This window comes from Haliotis rubra, unplaced genomic scaffold (assembly GCF_003918875.1).
Source record: "Haliotis rubra isolate DU_JTF1 unplaced genomic scaffold, ASM391887v1 Scf1253, whole genome shotgun sequence".
Lineage (NCBI taxonomy): Eukaryota > Metazoa > Mollusca > Gastropoda > Lepetellida > Haliotidae > Haliotis > Haliotis rubra.
This window is the reverse complement of record NW_025765174.1, coordinates 173,278-193,180: the sequence shown is the minus strand read 5'-3', so window position 1 is coordinate 193,180 and position 19,903 is coordinate 173,278. Positions and strand designations below refer to the sequence as shown.

At 40.6% G+C, this 19,903-nt stretch overlaps 2 protein-coding genes across 2 annotated transcripts; one reads left to right on the top strand and one right to left on the bottom strand.

Annotated features, from left to right (window-relative positions):
• The first annotated feature begins 229 nt into the window (after nt 1-229).
• Nucleotides 230-7,710, top strand: LOC124266402 (short-chain dehydrogenase/reductase family 9C member 7-like). Its single transcript, XM_046701212.1, is given in 7 exon segments — nt 230-419; nt 2,757-2,771; nt 2,774-2,927; nt 4,091-4,199; nt 5,760-5,873; nt 6,852-7,208; nt 7,687-7,710. Coding segments are annotated over 7 exon segments (963 nt in total).
• A 7,324-nt stretch (nt 7,711-15,034) lies between these two features.
• On the bottom strand, nt 15,035-19,546 carry LOC124266400. The gene is made up of 3 exons (XM_046701210.1): nt 19,260-19,546; nt 18,622-18,709; nt 15,035-16,846 (listed from the first exon to the last, which is right to left on the bottom strand). The coding sequence occupies exons 1-3, from the start codon at nt 19,485-19,487 to the stop codon at nt 16,425-16,427; spliced, it is 738 nt and encodes a 245-aa protein (XP_046557166.1). The 5' UTR covers nt 19,488-19,546; the 3' UTR covers nt 15,035-16,424.
• Between the last annotated feature and the right edge of the window lie 357 nt (nt 19,547-19,903).

Sequence of the window (19,903 nt, the reverse complement as noted above, 5' to 3'; positions counted from 1 at the left end):
AGATTCGGATTCGACTCCCCACATGGGTACAATGTGTGAAGCTCATTTCTGGTGTCACTCGCCGTGATATAGCTGGAATATTGCTAAAAGCGGCCACAAATCGCACTCACTCACACACTCACTCTAGCTAATCCAAACAGATTCAGGTGTTTAAGTAGTTCATGAATTTGTGTTCAATAACATGTTTCTGTTTTGTTTTCCACAGATGGCGACCCAATAAAATTTCAATATGCAATATATCTCCGTAGCGGCCACGGCGGTCTTCGCAACGTTGATATACTACTTCATCGACTACATATTCTGGAGCATGATAGAGGGTTGCGTTTTCTACGCCGTTGTGTTGTACTTCTTCAAATCGGATACACCCAATAACATAGATCCGACAGGAAAGGCTACACTCATCACTGGATGTGATGCAGGTGAGCTTGATGGGCTGTGGGGTAGCCTAGTGGTTAAAGCGTTCGCTCATCACGCCGAAGACACGGTCTGATTTCTAAATGGACATAATGTGTGAAGACCATTTCTGGTGTCCCCCGCAGTGATATTGCTGCAATATTTCCAAATACGGCGTAGAACTAAACTCACTCACTCATGTGTACAGGAGGGGAGGTGGGGTGACCTAGTGATTAAAGCGTTCACTCGTTACGGCAAAGACCCGGTTCCGATCCCCTAAATGGACATAATGTGTGAAGACCATTTCTGGTGTCCCCCGCAGTGGTATTGCTGCAATATTGCTGCGGCGTAAAACTAAACTCAATCACTCACTGGTATAAGACCCATGAAGATCCGGGCGTGATTTTGATTTCAGTAACCCATGGATGCACATGTGAACAATGGATGATCAATATAGTCCAGGCTCGATTATTTACAGATCGACGCCAATATAAAAAAATATTACTAAGTACGGCGTAAAACAACAATCAAGCAAGGAAACCATAACCCACGTTCACAACGAACATGCTTCTAACGAAACGAGTGATAGAACTCGTGTTTTTGGTCTTTGTCACTTGCTATCAAAATGCATGTTATGAACTTTACTATAGTACGTTTGACTTCATTTGAGACCGATGAATAGCATAGTCATTAATAGCCGGGGTACAGTGTTGAAGATATAGATTGGAAAGGCTTCAAAATTTCAGTCTCGGAGTAATTTATATGTAGACCTCGGTGGGACGAGCAAAACCTTTGAACAGCCAGGTAATCAACAAGCGCGTGCTGTGACATTTCAATTTCACACGTGCAACTAGCACACCTGGCTGTTTTACCAGCAAGTGGTCCTCCCTCGTAAGAAATAGCGGTAAGTGACAACAAAATAATGATCGTTTGATAAACAACTTTTTTATTCAGGTGTCGAAAATTATGAGACAAATCATCGGAGTTGGTCTGTCGATTTCATGTGACAGTGCAAAATGTGGTTTTGTTGCAATTATTAGATTTTGTGTTAGTGAACAATTCATCGATCTCAAATGAAGTCAAACGCACTATATGTTTATGTAGGTGGAATATGCCGAGTGCGGCGTAAAGCAACAAACCGACCAGTTATGATCTGTGTTGAGAAATATTTAATGCACAGAAACCATCACAAGCATTTGGATTTGTGCAAATATCTTAGTTATCTCCCACGGGGAATAAAGTGCTACCAAAATAAAGCCAACATAGAATTTTGGACTTGGGCAAACACCTTTTCGCTGAACAGTCTCTCATCCTTTTATGATATCATACTAACATTTGTATAGCGCCAATATCCAGCTCAGCTACTCAAAGGCGCTTGTCCCTCTGCCCCCACCCTCGATCATTGGATGTCAAACTCAAACGGAACATCATATTATCAATCTCAACTCCTTGGGATCATACAACTCTTGCAGTCACTAGGCGCACCCAGTTGATATGGCTTTCCCATCCCTACGAGGTACCCATTCACAGCTGGGTGGACTGGGACACATAGTCACAGTACTTTGTCCAAGTTTACTGCACGTTGCTGTACCCGCAACAAGGTGTTTGCACGTATTCATGTGGCCACCATCTGGTCATATTCGAAAGGATTCGTGGATTCTTTTAAGTGCACGGGGTCGTACTGCACACTAGGGGTTGTGACAACACTGAAAGGATCTGCACACAAAGTTGACTCCAAGGTTTCAACACCTGGTCACAGGTGGGCTCGATCCCGGCACCTTGAGGTCGCTGGATCACTAACCTGGCGCTATACAGCTCGCCCACCATGCCACATGTCTTTAAAAAGTCTGCGACTATAAAACAACACCGCACGTTAGTCATGAGTAGTTTGGCTTGAGACTCTTAACACTTTTAACGTTACACCACAGAGTGCCTGGCTAATGTGGGAGGACATCCATGTCTCACAGTTGTACTTTCGGGCGGTGGGGTAGCTTAGATGTTAAAGCGTTCGCTTGTCACGGGAAAGGCACGGTTCGCTTACCTACATGGGTACAACGTGTGAAACCCATTTCCGTGGTGTGTCACTCGCCGTGATCTTACTGGAATATTGCTACAAACGCCATAAGGGCGCATGACTGAACTAATGGATAAAGCGTTGGCCGTCATGCCAAAGACGGGGTTTGATTCCCTTCATGTGTACAATGTGTGAAACCCATTGCAGGAGTCTATATATTGCTGGAATATTGATAAAAGCGGCGTAAAATCATACTCATTCACTAAAAGCGGCATAAAAAAAATGTAAAGCCATCTAACCTACTTAAAGCAGAGTTAAATATTACTTACTGCTTGTTCTGTCTTGACAGGGTTTGGTAATATGCTGTGACGCGAGCGCACAAGCTCGGCTTTACGGTGTTCGCTGGCTGTCTGAACGACAACACAGAGGGGCCGCGAGAACTGCAGAGCAAGTTCGAGGAGAGGATGCACGTGCTGAAGATGGATGTGACGAAGGATGGGGAAGTGAAGGATGCCCTCAAGTAGGTCCAGGAGAGATGTCGAAGTACAGGTGGGGGTACTTGCTGTTGTTGTCTCACGATAATGATAGATGGTTTCTTGATCGCGAATAGAAAGCGATGACGTTGCTGTAGCGATCGATCTATGAACGCTGCTTATATTGTTAATAGTAACGAACATATGTGTCTTTCAGAGAGTGGTCAGATGTAACACCTATGATGGTCCGGGTTAGAAAGAACCTTCGGTAACTCATGCTTGTCTTAAGAGGTGACTAATGGGATCAGGTGGTCAGGCTCGCTGGCTTGGTTGACACATTTCATCGGTTCCCAATTGCGTAGATCGATGCTCATGCTGTTGATCACTGGGTTGTCTGGTCCAGACTCGATTATTTACAGACTGCCATATAGCTGGGATATTGTTGAGTACTGCGTAAAACTTAATTCACTCACTCACTCAAATGTTACATGTTATATTTGGGATTACACTACCTCATTGAGTGCAGGTTCTATTATTTTTGTTGGGCTGAGTCCCATCCGGGATTCAATGTGGCAGCCGTGGTAGCTGAGTGGGTTAGACGGATGACTTTGTGTGCCTGGCTCTGAAAGAATGGGTCCGCGATATTAGTCAGCCCAATAAAAGTCCTAAAACCTGTATTTTACTGAGAAAGTGCAATCCAAAATATAGCATGTGTTACACTTATAGTAACAACCGCAACAACATCATCATCATCATCATCATCATTAACAGCAACAGCAACACTTTCAAGCACAATGCATTAATATAACAATTTTCGAGGGTACAACGATGGCGACAGTAACGTCCTCCTCCTCCTCCTCCTACTACTACTACTACTACTACTACTACTACCGTCGTTGCACATTTATGAAATTTTTATAAGGGGTCATTTGTAAGATTAGTCTTTTATGTGACAATAACATTCATCTTTTCTGTAATTTGAAATGAAAATATCTGAAATAATAAGAAAAAATAACATTCAAGAAATATTGTTGGCAACGATTGTAATACGAGAAAAAGAGCAACTTTTTACACGTCAAACATCCTCCACGAATCCTTACATACAAACATAATAAGCCATATTACAATACAACACTGCACTGGAGGGAAGAAAGGGTTGCACAACTGGCGTCTATGTTGCAGGCTTGTGGGCTGTTGTGAACAACGCCAGCATTCACGGTGGATGCCCAGTGGAGCAGTGCAGCTTGCAGTTCTACAAAAAAGTGTGTGCAGTCAAGCTGAACGGGGCCATAAGAGTGTCCAAAGCTTTCCTGGCACTTGTGAGGCAAGCTAAAGGTGAGGAAACAAATAGGACATGAATGAATGAATATTGATATCAGCCGCATCAACGACAGTGAGGTGAGACATCCCAATACCAAGATTGAGAAGATCTTAATGCTAATCACCGCCGCCATGGGCAGCAGGGCGAACCAATCATCCACTTCATCCTTTGCAAACCCGTGAAGATCCAGATTAGAAATGATCTTCATCAACCCATGTTTGTCGTAAGAGGCCACTAACGAGATCCAGTGGTCATGCTCTATGAATTGGTTTACACATGTCATCGTATCCCAGCTGCGTAGATCGATGCTCAGTCTGATGATGACTGGGTTGTCTTTTCAAGACTTGATTATTTACAGGCCGCAGCATTAACCAACAAAGAAACCTTCCTTGCACCTCACTCCATCTTACGGGTTTGCTTTCTCCGTCACTCGCTCACTCAAACGTTGGGATTTCGGATAAACTCAAAGGTCCCTTTGCTATGTTTGCCAAATGAGGCAGTGTGTGAGAGTATGTTTTTAGGCCGCATTTAGGAATATGCCAACAATATCGGGACATCGAGGTGGATGGGGCCAGGGAAATCTGACTGGTTCATTGATGCCATTGTACCTCGATTTTGGTTATCGCTGCTCAAGAAGTCCTGACCTGGTCCACACTCAATTAGTCGCCTGGAAACCAGAGTGTGAAAACCAAACCTTGTTTTATCTCCATGAAAAATCACATGATGTTAATTTTCGAGTGTTCTAAGTTGTAAATTGACCAATGAGCAAGCACAATTTGATCACGTGACATTGAGATTTACCTCTTTTGAAGTGATTGCCATCATGGAAATGGAACATTTTAACTCTGTTCTTATTTCTGCTTTATTTCATTAAATTTGGTCTTTATGAAAGTAAAACAGGTTTAAACGACAAAAGTACAACCTGGTAATAAAGAAATAACAATCAAATATCGATATAATAATAATAAAGCTGAGGTTTAGCTGTGTTTTTTGACACTAAGAACACGTTGGTTTTGAGAAAAATCACGATTTTCATTGGTCAAGTGTTCTATCTCCAATCATTTTTCGTGAGTTTCTTATTTATTTCAATTGTTCGAGCATATAATTTGATATTTTCTGATACTGTTTAACATGTCACATGCATATGCAAAATTTGAAAGAATTCGATTGAAAAGTTTAGAAGATATTGTCCAAAACTACAAGATAGAATTTCTCGAAAATAGGTATTTGTGACTTAGCAGACTCTGGTTTTCAGGCGACCACCGTCACACAGCTGTGAAATTGGCGAGTGCGACGTAAAACAAACTAAACAAACAAACATGGCCTCTCATGCTTCTTTGATATCATATTGGTTGCTTTATACAATAAAAAGATTTCGTCCTTCACCCTGGAATGCAATGCAATAGCGGATTGAGGCCATGGTTCCCATTGATATCAAAATTCAGTATTGCAGACTAATTGAGTACATAAGTTGCTTAATGTCAGGTCCGATAATAAACGGATCTAGTGACAGAGGCCGCCTGCAAGGGGTGGTAACTTGACGTACTGCATTTTGAAGCACGGTTTAGAAGCTTTCTCTGATGCGTTGCGGAAAGAGATGAGGCGATTTGGCGTGCAAGTGATTGAGCCAGGACATTTCGGGGGAGCAACAGCCATTCTTCGCGAACACAATGTAAGTGGTCCATCAGTATCCCAGGCGAAACGTGTCAGCAAATGTCACACAGATGTACTAATAATATGGCCCCTCCTTGAAAATGACTAAAGATCACATTGAAGTTTATGTTTTGCATTCGCAGAGACAGAGAGGGTGTGGGGGTGTGGGGTGTGTGGGGGGGGGATATGGGATGGGGCTTCAGGGGATTCAAGAAGCAGAACTAAGCAAAAAGATTACAAAGAGGTAAAATACCATCATTTATCAGACCATAATCTTGCATAATTTAAAAGTGCATTATAACATAACAAGTCGGAGAGAGTGATATATTTACAATTTATAAGTCGGGTCAGTGACTGTGCATTTTTACTAGCCACGGGTTTGGGGGCCAGTGGCTATTTCGCACACAGGTGTAGTACACATGAATCATGTGACAGGCACCTGACTACTTTGATTTTATGTCATTTTACCGATGACGCGGTTTGTTCGCTTAGACGAATGGTTCCTTTTTCACTGCTGTAAGGATATCAAGCAACACTTTGTCCCTTTATTACTTTTAAAACATAAATCATTTGTTTAATTAACACATCTTTATTTCAATTATTTGTTGCTTTAAGACATTTCGACTTTTTTTCGATTATTTTTGTTACAGTTCGAGTATATTTTAAAACTTTAATTTTCGATTATTTTTTTTGTTATCAATTTCAATGATATTTCTCGATTTGAGGAAGTGTTTAAATTGGAAACAAATCTACCACAGGTATAACAAAAAAAAATTTGTTTGAAATCCTGTTAATTATTTCCTCCCAAAACCAGTTTAGCCAGACTTAAACGTCTGACGTTGTTTTCCAATGACAAAGAAAAGTCTTTTTCGTGACAAATGTAAATTCATTGAATCGAGTGACAGGGGCGAATTAGAATGAGTCAATCGTTAGGCTGCTTACATTCGTAACCGAGTCGTGTTGTACTACTCATAGTAATGCGCGAAGGTTCCGATAGCTGTCGCTCGGAGTTCTCCGTGTTACCCTTTCCGAGGTTGCACAGTTGCAAGACACATTCGGACTGTCTCATTCCCGTTCTTTTACGAGACGCTTGATACTTTTCTGTTATTGCATGCAGATTGATATGTTCAGAAGGAGACTGTTTGACGGTTTCAACTCGGCCAGTGACGACGTCAGGAGGGTGTACCCACAACAACTGGCAGAACAGGTTGTCAATGACCTGTACACCACTGCAAAGAAATCAACGACATCATGCGACACCGTCCTTGACATCATGGAACGTCAGTTGGTTGAAGTCAATGTCAGCCCGAGATATCTCATCGGGGGAACGAATTCACTTGTGGACTTTCGTGTGGTAGGTACCCCGAAAATACAGCTTAGAATTGTTCTTCAGCAGCCAATGTTTGTCACAAGATACAGTGAGTATGGGGATCTGGTCCCAATTTCTCGAAACAAACTTAAGTCTGAGTTTTGATTTCAGTAAGAGTTTTTACTCAAATGTGGGAAACGCAAAAAAAACAACATGCATTTCCCAGTATAAACTGAAATCGATATTGAACTCAAACAGAGTAGACAATTTGAGTTTGTTGGATAGATTACATAAGCTGTTTTGACTTAACTTATTTTGAAAATGCAGTTGAGTTAAAAATTCAGCTGTTTCAAAATGTCGAAATTGTCAGTGTGAAATTTGAGTAGAAACTTAAATTTGTTTCGAGAAATCTCGGCCAGGTGGCCAGTCTTGCCAATTTGGCTGACACATGTCATCGTTTCTCGATTACGTAGATCAATGCTCTTAATGTTGATCACTGGGTTGTCTGGTCGATTATGTACAGACTGCCGCCATAGACCTGAAATAAGGGTGAGTGTGTCGTTCAAATAACAACGAATCCAAAATGGTAGCATTTCAGTTTTTGACAGTTCCAAGGGGTATATATTTCTAACCTCTGTTCATACACATGACCGGATTTGGGAAACAAAAAACGTTTTCAGATATTCCCGTGTTCTTCGCCATCGAAGCTTAATGCTTGCCACATGAAACCATATGACGACCCTCGTACTTTCCTCATGAACTTTATCAAACGCCACCGAACACATTCCCCATATGTGTAGTACACTCACGTGTGCCATTATAATCGAAGACGGCATATGGCTTTGACAAGCTGTAATCGATGACGTCACATGTGTATGCTATGCTATAATCGATGACGTCAAATGGCTGTGACACACGATAATCGATAGCGTCACATTGCTATGCCACGCTATAATCGATGACGTCATATTGCTATTCCACGTTTTAATCGATGAGGTCAAATGGCTATGACACACTATAATTGATGAATTCATATGGCCTATGAATATCTTAGTTAAATGGATGCAAAAATGGCGAATATAATTGTGAATACAATAAATTGAATATTGCATTCTTGTCGTCAGCGATATTGTCCATGTTCCTCAGTTTGGGTTTTGATACTTTTGTCAATAAATCATGATATTTACAATCAATTCTCAATAACAAGTTATTATTTGAGCTTTGGATGCGTTACCGCTCTGGCTGGATATATATAGTTTAGCTATTTATTATGGAATCCTAGAAGGGACACTGCCCCGTTGTCGCCCACTCAAAAACAAGCAAAAAGAGGCAAAATTAACCAAAGCGCGACAATGCGACAACGCGACATTTCGACCAATTGTCACATTGTCGCTATGTCACTATTCACTCGTCACCCAATTTAAATGTCACGTGTATGTCACATCATTCGACATAATACCTGTCAACCTCAATCAAATTAGTTTTGTGCCAGCCTCACGATTCCCACTTTGTTTCACTTTTATCTTGGTAAACAATCGCTTGTTAAAGCTGGAGTGTTTTGGAGACACTACCCAACCCCATTTCAGATGACGAAATCACATCGACATATCTGTCTGAATACAAATCATGCAATCCAAATGACTGAATGTTAATTATCACGGGACGTCATCTAATACTAAACTGAACATATTTTTTACGATTTTGTCTAAGAGCATACCATCATCCAAGAGGTACCAAATGAGAGATCGTTTTTCGTTTTCTTCAATTTTATATCCAATATATGTGTGTATATTACATATGTCTCTCTGTCTGTCTGTATATATGTATGTATGGATCTGTGTATGTGTGGGAGATGGATGGATGGATGGCAAGTTAACTGTTAGTTGAATTAACAATGACGTCGATGATACAAACTGACAATATGTTTAGGATCTGGGAAATTCGAGAGAACCTTTTCTGTGACACAAGCACATAGCAGGTTCAACGAAAATGAAGAAGAAAGTACAATGCATTTACGTAGGCAACCGCAACTTCAACATATCAAAGTTCGTCAAAAGAGTGTTTGATTGTCCATGGTGCATTTTTATCGATTAGTACGAAAGAACATTAGATGCTGATAGATATGTTCTTTTTACCTTGGATGGTAGTAACATCTGCATAGCTGTATTGCCCACACGTGAACAGTTATTACATCTATCCAGAGGTTATTAAATGTTATATGTATGTAATATATTATATATTATAATGTATGCGTTGAACCTAGTGACATTTGCAAATCAATTAAGAACTTCATGTTTATCACTACATTTGTTTGTGTATTACATATTTCATATTTCTCATACGATAAATGTACGAAGCTTGATTGGTTTAAATGATATTGCACGTGTTGTTATTATGGGTACTTACAATTTCATTATAAGTTAGTGTGTGCAAATGTGCAATACACATGACGAGGAATCACTCTGCGTTTATTTAACATGCACTGCGATTTGTGTTTAATGTTTGCGTTGCTACGTACTGACCAGGCCGGTTTATGTTAAATCTTAGCGTAGCTACGTGGTGACTACGCTGAGTTGTGTGTAGTTTCTGTGTATCTACGTAGTGACTATGCCGAGTTATGTGTAGTTTCTGTGTAGCTACGTGGACACTACGCCGAGTTATATGTAGTTTCTGTGTAGCTACGTGGGAACTACGCCGATTTATGTGTACTTTCTGTGTAGCTACTTAGTGACTGCGCCGAGTTATCTCTAGTTCTGTGTAGCTACTTAGTGAATGTGCCGAGTTATGTGTAGTTTCAGTGGAGCTTCGAGGGAACTACGCCGATTTATGTGTACTTTCTGTGTAGCTACGTGGGAACTACGCCGAGTTATATGTAGAGTCTGTGTAGCTACGTGGGAACTAAGCCGAGTTTTGTGTAGTTTCTGTGTAGCTACTTAGTGACTGCGCCGAGTTTTGTGTAGTTTCTGTGTAGCTACGTTTGAACTACGCCGAGTTATATGTAGTGTCTGTGTAGCTACTTAGTGACTGCGCCGAGTCTTGTGTAGTTTCTGTGTAGCTACTTAGTGACTGCGCCGAGTTATGTGTAGTTTCTGTGTATCTACTTAGTGAATGTGCCGAGTTATGTGTAGTTTCTATGGAGCTACGATGGAACTACGCCGATTTATGTGTACTTTCTGCGTAGCTACGTGGGAACTACGCCGAGTTATGTGGTAGTTTCTGTGTATCTACGTAGTGACTATGCCGAGTTATGTGTAGTTTCTGTGTAGCTACGTGGACACTACGCCGAGTTATATGTAGTTTCTGTGTAGCTACGTGGGAACTACGCCGATTTATGTGTAGTTTCTGTGTAGCTACTTAGTGACTGCGCCGAGTTATCTGTAGTTCTGTGTAGCTACTTAGTGAATGTGCCGAGTTATGTGTAGTTTCTGTGGAGCTACGTGGGAACTACGCCGATTTATGTGTACTTTCTGTGTAGCTACGTGGGAACTACGCCGAGTTATATGTAGTGTCTGTGTAGCTACGTGGGAACTACGCCGAGTTTTGTGTAGTTTCTGTGTAGCTACTTAGTGACTGCGCCGAGTTATCTCTAGTTCTGTGTAGCTACTTAGTGAATGTGCCGAGTTATGTGTAGTTTCAGTGGAGCTTCGAGGGAACTACGCCGATTTATGTGTACTTTCTGTGTAGCTACGTGGGAACTACGCCGAGTTATATGTAGTGTCTGTGTAGCTACGTGGGAACTACGCCGAGTTTTGTGTAGTTTCTGTGTAGCTACTTAGTGACTGCGCCGAGTTATCTCTAGTTCTGTGTAGCTACTTAGTGAATGTGCCGAGTTATGTGTAGTTTCAGTGGAGCTTCGAGGGAACTACGCCGATTTATGTGTACTTTCTGTGTAGCTACGTGGGAACTACGCCGAGTTATATGTAGAGTCTGTGTAGCTACGTGGGAACTAAGCCGAGTTTTGTGTAGTTTCTGTGTAGCTACTTAGTGACTGCGCCGAGTTTTGTGTAGTTTCTGTGTAGCTACGTTTGAACTACGCCGAGTTATATGTAGTGTCTGTGTAGCTACTTAGTGACTGCGCCGAGTTTTGTGTAGTTTCTGTGTAGCTACTTAGTGACTGCGCCGAGTTATGTGTAGTTTCTGTGTATCTACTTAGTGAATGTGCCGAGTTATGTGTAGTTTCTGTGGAGCTACGATGGAACTACGCCGATTTATGTGTACTTTCTGCGTAGCTACGTGGGAACTACGCCGAGTTATGTGGTAGTTTCTGTGTAGCTACTTAGTGACTGCGCCGAGTTATGTGTAGTTTTGTCTAGCTAATTAGTGAATGCGCCGAGTTATGTGTAGTTTCTCTGGAGCTACGTGGGAACTACGCCGATTTATGTGTACTTTCTGCGTAGCTACGTGGGAACTACGCCGAGTTATATGTAGTTTCTGTGTAGCTACTTAGTTACTGCGCCGAGTTATGTGTAGTTTCTTTGTAGCTACTTAGTGACTGCGCCGGGTTATGTGTAGTTTTGTGTAGCTACTTAGTGAATGCGCCGAGTTATGTGTAGTTTCTCTGGAGCTACGTGGCAACTACGCCGAGTTATGTGGTAGTTTCTGTGTAGCTACTTAGTGACTGCACCGAGTTATGTGTAGTTTTGTGTAGCTACTTAGTGAATGCGCCGAGTTATGTGTAGTTTCTCTGGAGCTACGTGGGAACTACGCCGATTTATGTGTACTTTCTGCGTAGCTACGTGGGAACTACGCCGAGTTATATGTAGTTTCTGTGTAGCTATTTAGTGACTGCGCCGAGTTATGTGTAGTTTCTGTGGAGCTACGTGGGAACTACGCCGATTTATGTGTAGTTTCTGAGTAGCTACGTTGGAACCACGCCGAGTTATGTGTAGTTCCTGTGTACCTACGTTGGAACTAAGCCGAGGCATGTGTAGTTTCTGAGTAGCTACTGAATTTAGTATTTAGAGGACGAATTGTATTATTCTCTTCTACATGTTTGAGTGGACGTTTGCAGTTAATCAGATATTCATATAAAAGATTCGCATAAGCAGAGAGAATATTTTTTTTTGTAAATTGGACATTTCTCCAAGTTTTTTTGATCTCACTAAAACAATGAGAGGGATACCAGAAATGGGTTTCGCACATTGTACCCATGTAGGGCATCAAATCCGGGTCCTCGGCATAACGAGAAAAAAGCTTTAACTTTTATGCTCAGAAATCTGAGGATTGCTCGCGATAATTATTGAAAGTGATTAAATGGTTAAATGCAAGTGAAAACGTCAGTAAAGTAACGAAAAGAGTGGGTGAGTGAGTTAACATATTATATTACCTCAGTGAGTGAGGGACTAGGTTTGGTTTTACGCCTCCTTAGCCATATTCCAGAAATATCATAAAGGAGGACACCAGAAATGGACTTCACGCATTGTACCCATGAGGGGAATCGAACTCCACTTATTGAACCAACATGATTGCAACAAATATACTGTGAGTGGTCCCATCAGATATTGGCAAACATATCAAAGAAAATACGAACACATATTCTAAAATGTAATAGAAATAAACAGACTTTGAAAGACGTGGTCTTATGTGCCCTGTTAGGAGGACAAGCTGCATGCGATTACATTATCAGCAGAGTATTCGTAAACAAGGTCGCACAGTGTTCACGGGCATAGAAACGACAAAATGTAAGTAATGTGTGGATGCTTTGTAGAATAATTGAGCGCATGAATATGGTTTTGCACCCCTTTTAGCAATAATCCAGCAATATCATGGCGGGGGACAACAGGTTTGGGCTTTACACATTGTACCCATGTGGGGAATCGAACCCGGGTCTGCAGAGTGACGAGAGCACTTTCAACACAAAACCAGTCCCACGACCACGTTGTCGTTGTCGTTTAAAAATGACCATTATAGAATTAACATATTCTAAGGTAATTACATGCTTAAATGCGTGTGATTAAAGATATCAGAAGAAAAAAGCTACATGCGATAATATTATCACCAGGACATTCGCAAACATACACATGAAAAACGTAGCACAATGTTCACGAGCACAGACCTGACAAAGAGAAAGTAACAAAAGTGCAAAATGTGCTATTTGGATGCTTTGATACAGAATCAGTGAGTGGGTAACTGTTTACACAGCTTTTAACAATGGCCCAGAAATATCACGACGGGGGACACCAGAAAAAGATCTCACACAATGTAGCTATGTCGAGAATCGAATCCGGGTCTTCGGCATGAGGAGCAAACGCTTAACCACTAGGCTACCTTTCCGCCAGTTTCAGAATCAGCGATAAACAGATCAAGAATGTGACAGATGAGTAGTATAAATTTATATCATTCGGAGCCTCATTTGAGGCTCTTACCTCAAAACGTCATCCTTAAATAGGCTCTCTGACGTCATAGTGCACTTCCGGACCCTGATCTACACCAGATGTGAGTCTCTGACGTCCTTTGACCTTTTGGAAATGAACACCTCAGACACCTCTGTCAACAACATCCATCTAATTTTAGTTCATTGTCGCGCTGTCTCCACTCCCATCCAACATCCTATAACGCACCTAATAACATCATCGATGTACGTCATGACTTTTCTATTTTGGGGATTCATCGTCGCCAACACCTCGTGCACCCGATAATATCGTCGACGTACCTAATGACTTTCTAATTTTTTTGTGGGTAATGCACCTGATAATGTCATCGTTGTACCCGATGACTTTCTATTTTTGGGGTTCATCGTCGCCCACACCCCGTGCACCTGATAACATCGTCGATGTACCTAACGACCTTCTACTTTTTAATTTTTTTTTTTGCTTCATCGTCGCCAACACCCTCGTCTTCACTCCCAGATGCCATTTAAATTCACCCAATGAAAAATCTATATATAAGAGACCTTCAATGATTTAGCCGTCACACACTTGCTCCCCAGCCATCATTTGCCTCAAATGTATTCCACTACACTAGAAGAATGTCGAAACGTGCAGCTTCTGAAGATTCTACAGGTACCAACAAAGACTGCAAACAAACGGCGTCAACTCTACGATTTGATGAACTTATGAAAAAGGTTGATGAAAATGGCATTCTAATCAAAGAGGATATCAAATGATGTCTAGTGAGCGAGCTGCCACAATATCTTATATCGAAGATAGAATCCCACATCACGCAGTGGACGTCCACAACGAGTCACTGTGGAAGGTGGTTTTAACTGCGGTCGTGCAGAAGGAGGACTGTCGACGTTTTGATATTCTACTAAATGACCAATACACAGACGTTCTAGAGTCTTCAACTTATCTGGTATTCAAGGTACAGACCCGATCAAAAAATAATCGGACCTTCAACAAAACTGATTTTTTTTGCTGCAGGGAAGACGGAATTAATGAGGATGAGGATGAGAAAGCGGACAGAGAGGAATTGTCGGAAGCCCTGACACAATCCTTGTCTTCTTAGGTGAGTAATGACAAAGTATTTCTCCAATTTTTCAAACATTAACGGATAATGTGCTTGGATGTTCTATAGCAATTAATGTCACAAATGTCTCCTTTATAACAATATAAGACATTAAACATAAGTAAAACGACATCTGTATATACACGCAGATAAAATTTAGTGATTAATTGACGTGCATTATATTTGTTCTGTCACTTATTGAAGTGTAATTACATTCATCCTGTACTATGGGAAAGAAAGATTGCTATGTAACACTTTCCTGTTGATCTGATATTTTGTTGTTAACGGACAGTATTATGATGTCTTCAGGTGACCCTTTGTTCACGGTATGCATAAGTTATACAGATTTGTTCTTTCATCTCAGGGAAAGAAGACATCTTGCTGATCGAAGTTACATTGATGTCATTTGGACATAATCAGACGACGACGTAGTGCAATATTTTATTCAGACAGTGTTCCAGTGTAATCGCCATTGAAATCAGAAACTGTAATGTAATCAACAAATTCCGGTGTAATCAACACATTCCGGTGCAACCAGATATCCCAATGTAATCATGTTAATTGTCTAATGTTAAGAAACCTTTTCTGTACACTGAGACCAATCTTTTGTGTAGATTTCTCAATAAACAATTAATCATTTGTATTTTGTCATGTTTTTTTTTTACTATGGTCATACAATAGCTTGATATGGTTGATAATATCTCATGTACCTAAAGACCTTCAGTTCACAAAAAAATATAACAGCTGCAACTTATCATGAAATTATCATGATCTACTTTATTAAATAACTTCAATATTAAGGTAAGATCTCAGTCTATTGAATTATGAGATAATACTATCTTAAACTGTTGATCATTGCAGCTAATTTATTTTTTGTGAACCGTTTCCATTTTCACCTGTGAAAAGACCAATGTTCGTACTACATTTGGTGAAAGTCACCTTAATCATGTGTTGGTCACCAATATGCAAACACCTCAAAGCATAGAAACAAGAGATAAACAATACAAGAGAAAAAAACCCAAACAATCTGTTTAACTGACCTCTCAGGAAATGCGCCCCACTAGCGTGCTCGTTGGTCAACCGGAAATGTAACAAGAACTACTTTTCCAGTTTCTCAGTCCCTCTGTCACACAGTCGAGAACAACATTAGGGCCCATCTCACACTACATACGCTTCTTATAAACTATCATATTTCCTTTAAAACAAATCCAGTAGCCAAGGTTTCTGTAATAACATCAGTTTTATCGGAAAGGTTTGAGAATTCATTTCTCAAGAACACAAACACGAATCTATTACTCTCTCTTGAGACACACATTTCCATGGAAAAAAAAGAAACAAAAACAACTTCGAATCGCACGATACTAAAAATCGTATATCCACAACAGTCAATGAAATGCAGTTAAAAACTTAATCTGTTTGGTGGCCTCCTTCCCCGATGAGACTGTCGTAGTAGTCGAGGCAGGTCATCAGTGTAGGGGGGACATCAACATCATCATCGTCAGGAGGAGTGTTGAGCAAAAGCCTTAATGTAGATCGATCGAGTCTTTTCCAGCAGTCAACAGGAGCGGGCTAAGGGTGAGATGCAGATGTCGAGGTGGTGGTGACAGTAGAAGTGGTGGGCACCGTGGGAGAGGAAGAAGTGGTTGTGGGGAGGATTGCATCAAGCATTGATGGGAAGGCTGGAATGCGGAGTTGAGATCACGAGGACAGTGTTGAAGAATCAGTGACAGAGAGTGAGGAGTCAGTGAAAGGGGGCGGGCAGGGGGAGATTAGCAAGTGTCGAGGGTAAGGTAGGGGGTGGAGATAGACGGGGATCTACAGCAGCATGTGCATCAGACCTCGGGATAGGAACTGGAGGTTTGCTAGGAGTGGGGGGGGTGGGGAGGAATGTGAGGCGAGACGAACAGGGGAGGGAAAGGATAGAGATCGAGGAACGACGGGAAGAGTTCGGGGTTGTGCCGGGTCATGGGAGAGAGGTACTGAGAGGAGGGGGGGCACAGGTCGCAAGTTCATAAGCCATGGGATTCGTGGCGGACAATGAATGTTTTGAAGGAGTGGGAAGAGAGGGGGGGGGATGGGGGCGCACTCAGACGAGGTTTCATACTGGCGATGGCTATAGCACATTCGATGACAGCATCGTAGTATTGCCTTCCTGAAACGAATTGCAAAACCCAACGCTATCATGAGCACTATCGACAACGCCAGTGAAACCAAGATGACTAGCAAAGACTCTACATCTGGAAAGAAAAAAAAGATTAGTATAAGAGCAATACCGAGTATCATTTACGCTCACATGCTGCTACGTTCAACTGTTTCTATAAGCATTCAATAATAGTTAGATAGATAGATAGATATTCTTTATTTCCTCCATAAAATGAAGATTCCATTTGTATGGTAAACAACGGTACAGAAAACTTTCTAATTATTAGTACTTATATTATACAGTAATATTCAATTGTGAAAGAACTGAAGGTATTTATGAGCATTGCCAGAGTATGCTCTCCCAACTGCGAACAGAGAGACTAATCATTACCATCAGTTCTGACCAAACATTATAATCCAGTACATCCTTACAGTGATCAGGTATACCTCCGAGGAGGAATGACATGAATACATCTTCGTCTTCCTTCCACATTTTAACAAAAGTGTCTATGTCAAGAATATCACAGATTCTTTCAAATAGAGAATTCCTGTCTACTAAGTTATACTGGCATGACATAAAAACATGTTTCATAATGTCGTGAGCAACTGTACCACATAGACATTCCTTTGATTCTATTGGAGTTGCACCAAGCCTTATAATTCTCGCAATGTCAGTAAAGTTCTGAGGTCGTTCTAAAGCGAGTATCCATAGTCTATGTTCTCTTCCTGATCTTATTGTTAGATATCTGGAGAGAGACAACCTTGTCTGAAGTACATTTACCAACTGCATTTGGTCATATGTAATATACTTATCTTTGACTGGTTGCGGCCAAGCATTTTTCTTCATAAACTTAGAATCACAAATGTAGTTACGGATTTCACTAAGCAGATTGTATTTGGAAACAAGCCGTAACATGTTAAAAACAGGTGATTTCATATCAAACTTATTCTTGTATATCGGTGGTTCTTTAAAGTGGTATTGGCAAAGGCGGGCTAAACACGTTTATTTAAAGCTGTATCTTGTGTTGGCATTACAGAGTTTACCAAGGAGTAAGAGGCTTTGTTGATCTATATATCCTTGTAGGGATGTTTTCCCGATGGTATCTCTTACAATTTAATTTGGCATGTACTTATTAAAGCCTTGAGTAGAATTACAATTTGAAATGGTAGAATTAGTATGGAGAATAGTTGCTCTACCCACAGCAGTAGTTACACTTAAGGCAGTAGTGTTATTAACAGCAGTAGCAGCAGCACTAACAACAGTAGTAGATGCAGTTGTAGGACGAGGGTTGGATGAGGTTGCAGTAGCAATTGCTGTAGTAGTAGTAGCAGCAGTAGCACTAGTACTAGTAGTAGCAGTAGTTGTAGAAGGAGCAGTAACACAAGCAATATCAGTAGCAGTAGCAGTAGCCGTAGCCGTAGCCGTAGCACTAGCACTAGCAGTAGTAGTCCTAGTAGTAAGACCAGGGCAGGAAGGGAAGTTTGATTTAGTTATTGTAGATGAGAAAGAAGATGGGGAAAAAGTACTTGTAACTGATGTCGTAGTGGTTGGAGTCGTAATAGTCTTTGCGGGTATTGTAGTATGAGTTGAAGTTGTAGTCAGGGTTGTATTGGTAGTAGTATTAGTAGTAGTTGTAGTTGTATTTGCAGTTGTAGTACTTGTAATAGGTGTTGTAATAGATGACAATTTTCAGCAAAACAGTAGAATTCCAACAATAAAAATGAATTTAATACATATATTTCATATTATTTACATCAGGGAATTAACTAAATAACTAAATCAACTCTCTGGAGTCAGATTACAGTTGAGTAAATTGTACACGAAATACTACATATTACCATATCCATAAATAGATATATATATACTTACTCATGCAAGGTCTTGCATTTAGCAACATCACTTCGGGGACACCAGATCTAGTTATGTCGGGGCACCTGACTCCCTTTCCTCGAATTTCCTGAAATTCGTAAATTATGTATAGCCTTGGGTACATATCAAGTCACAACTGTATATAATAAAAGACAGTTACACAATTTTTTTAAATATATACTCTCTTCATCCAACCACCATAATAACATTTTTTTTAAATATATAAAAATATAATGGAGCAGTGCGTTACAATCTCAGATCATCTCTCTTAACTAATGAGATGAAATCATTTAGCATCCGTTGTGTAAAAGGGAAAATGTGTGTCAAAGCGTGGAATAGAGGTCTGTTGGATTAGAGGGCGTACAGATGATCATTAATCAGCTAGCTTCTGTCGGGAGTAAAGTTTAGTGTCCATATAATACACATTATTCTATAATTCAACCTTATGATTCCCACATTGCAATTTACTTTAGATAATTCATACGTAATTTATGCTGTATTGTTTTCATTACTTAAAGATAGTTGCTACATGATAATGAACTACTTAATATCGTGAACTCAACTGACGGTTGTAGATGAAATGAATGGTTGCACATCGTATCAAGATGATTCTACACTTTTTTTGGTTCAATACTTACTTTCAGCCTGGGAAACAAACTCCTATTTATTTCTAGCCGATCCCTGCGTCCTTTAAGGTGTATCATATTGACGTGGTATATTTCACCCTTTAGGTGAGTGTAGGTGGTGCCCCCACCCTTGGGACATCTCATCACCTTACCCGTAACGACACAGTGAGTGATTGGTGATGATAGTCCAAACTTTAGATAGGCTATTGCTAGGAGCAGTGTTGATGTAATCCACTTCATGTTGGAGATGGAACTAAAATGAGCTACACAGTGATTGAGCGAGTGGTTTGAATGAAGTAACTACGTATTTTCATGACGCACGTGTGAGAGCTAGTGACAGTGACCCTTTGATCTAAAAATCTCTTTGAACTTTGCAAACCTTTTTCTGTCACCGCCCTTCAATGTTCTAATGTAGAGAGATAACTTTGTAACACACATTATATAAGGGTTAGGAATATATGTTTACATTATAATCCTTTTCTGTAAAATTCAGTTCTGTCTAACATCAGGTTTGTCACGTAATTTAATATGTATGTGACCTTCATACCTAGTTTCATTAAGAACATGCTTGCAAGACCAGCAAAGAATGTTAACCTAAAAAGACAGGTAGACAATCATGTTCAAGTCCCAAGTGATATATATATTATCATAACATA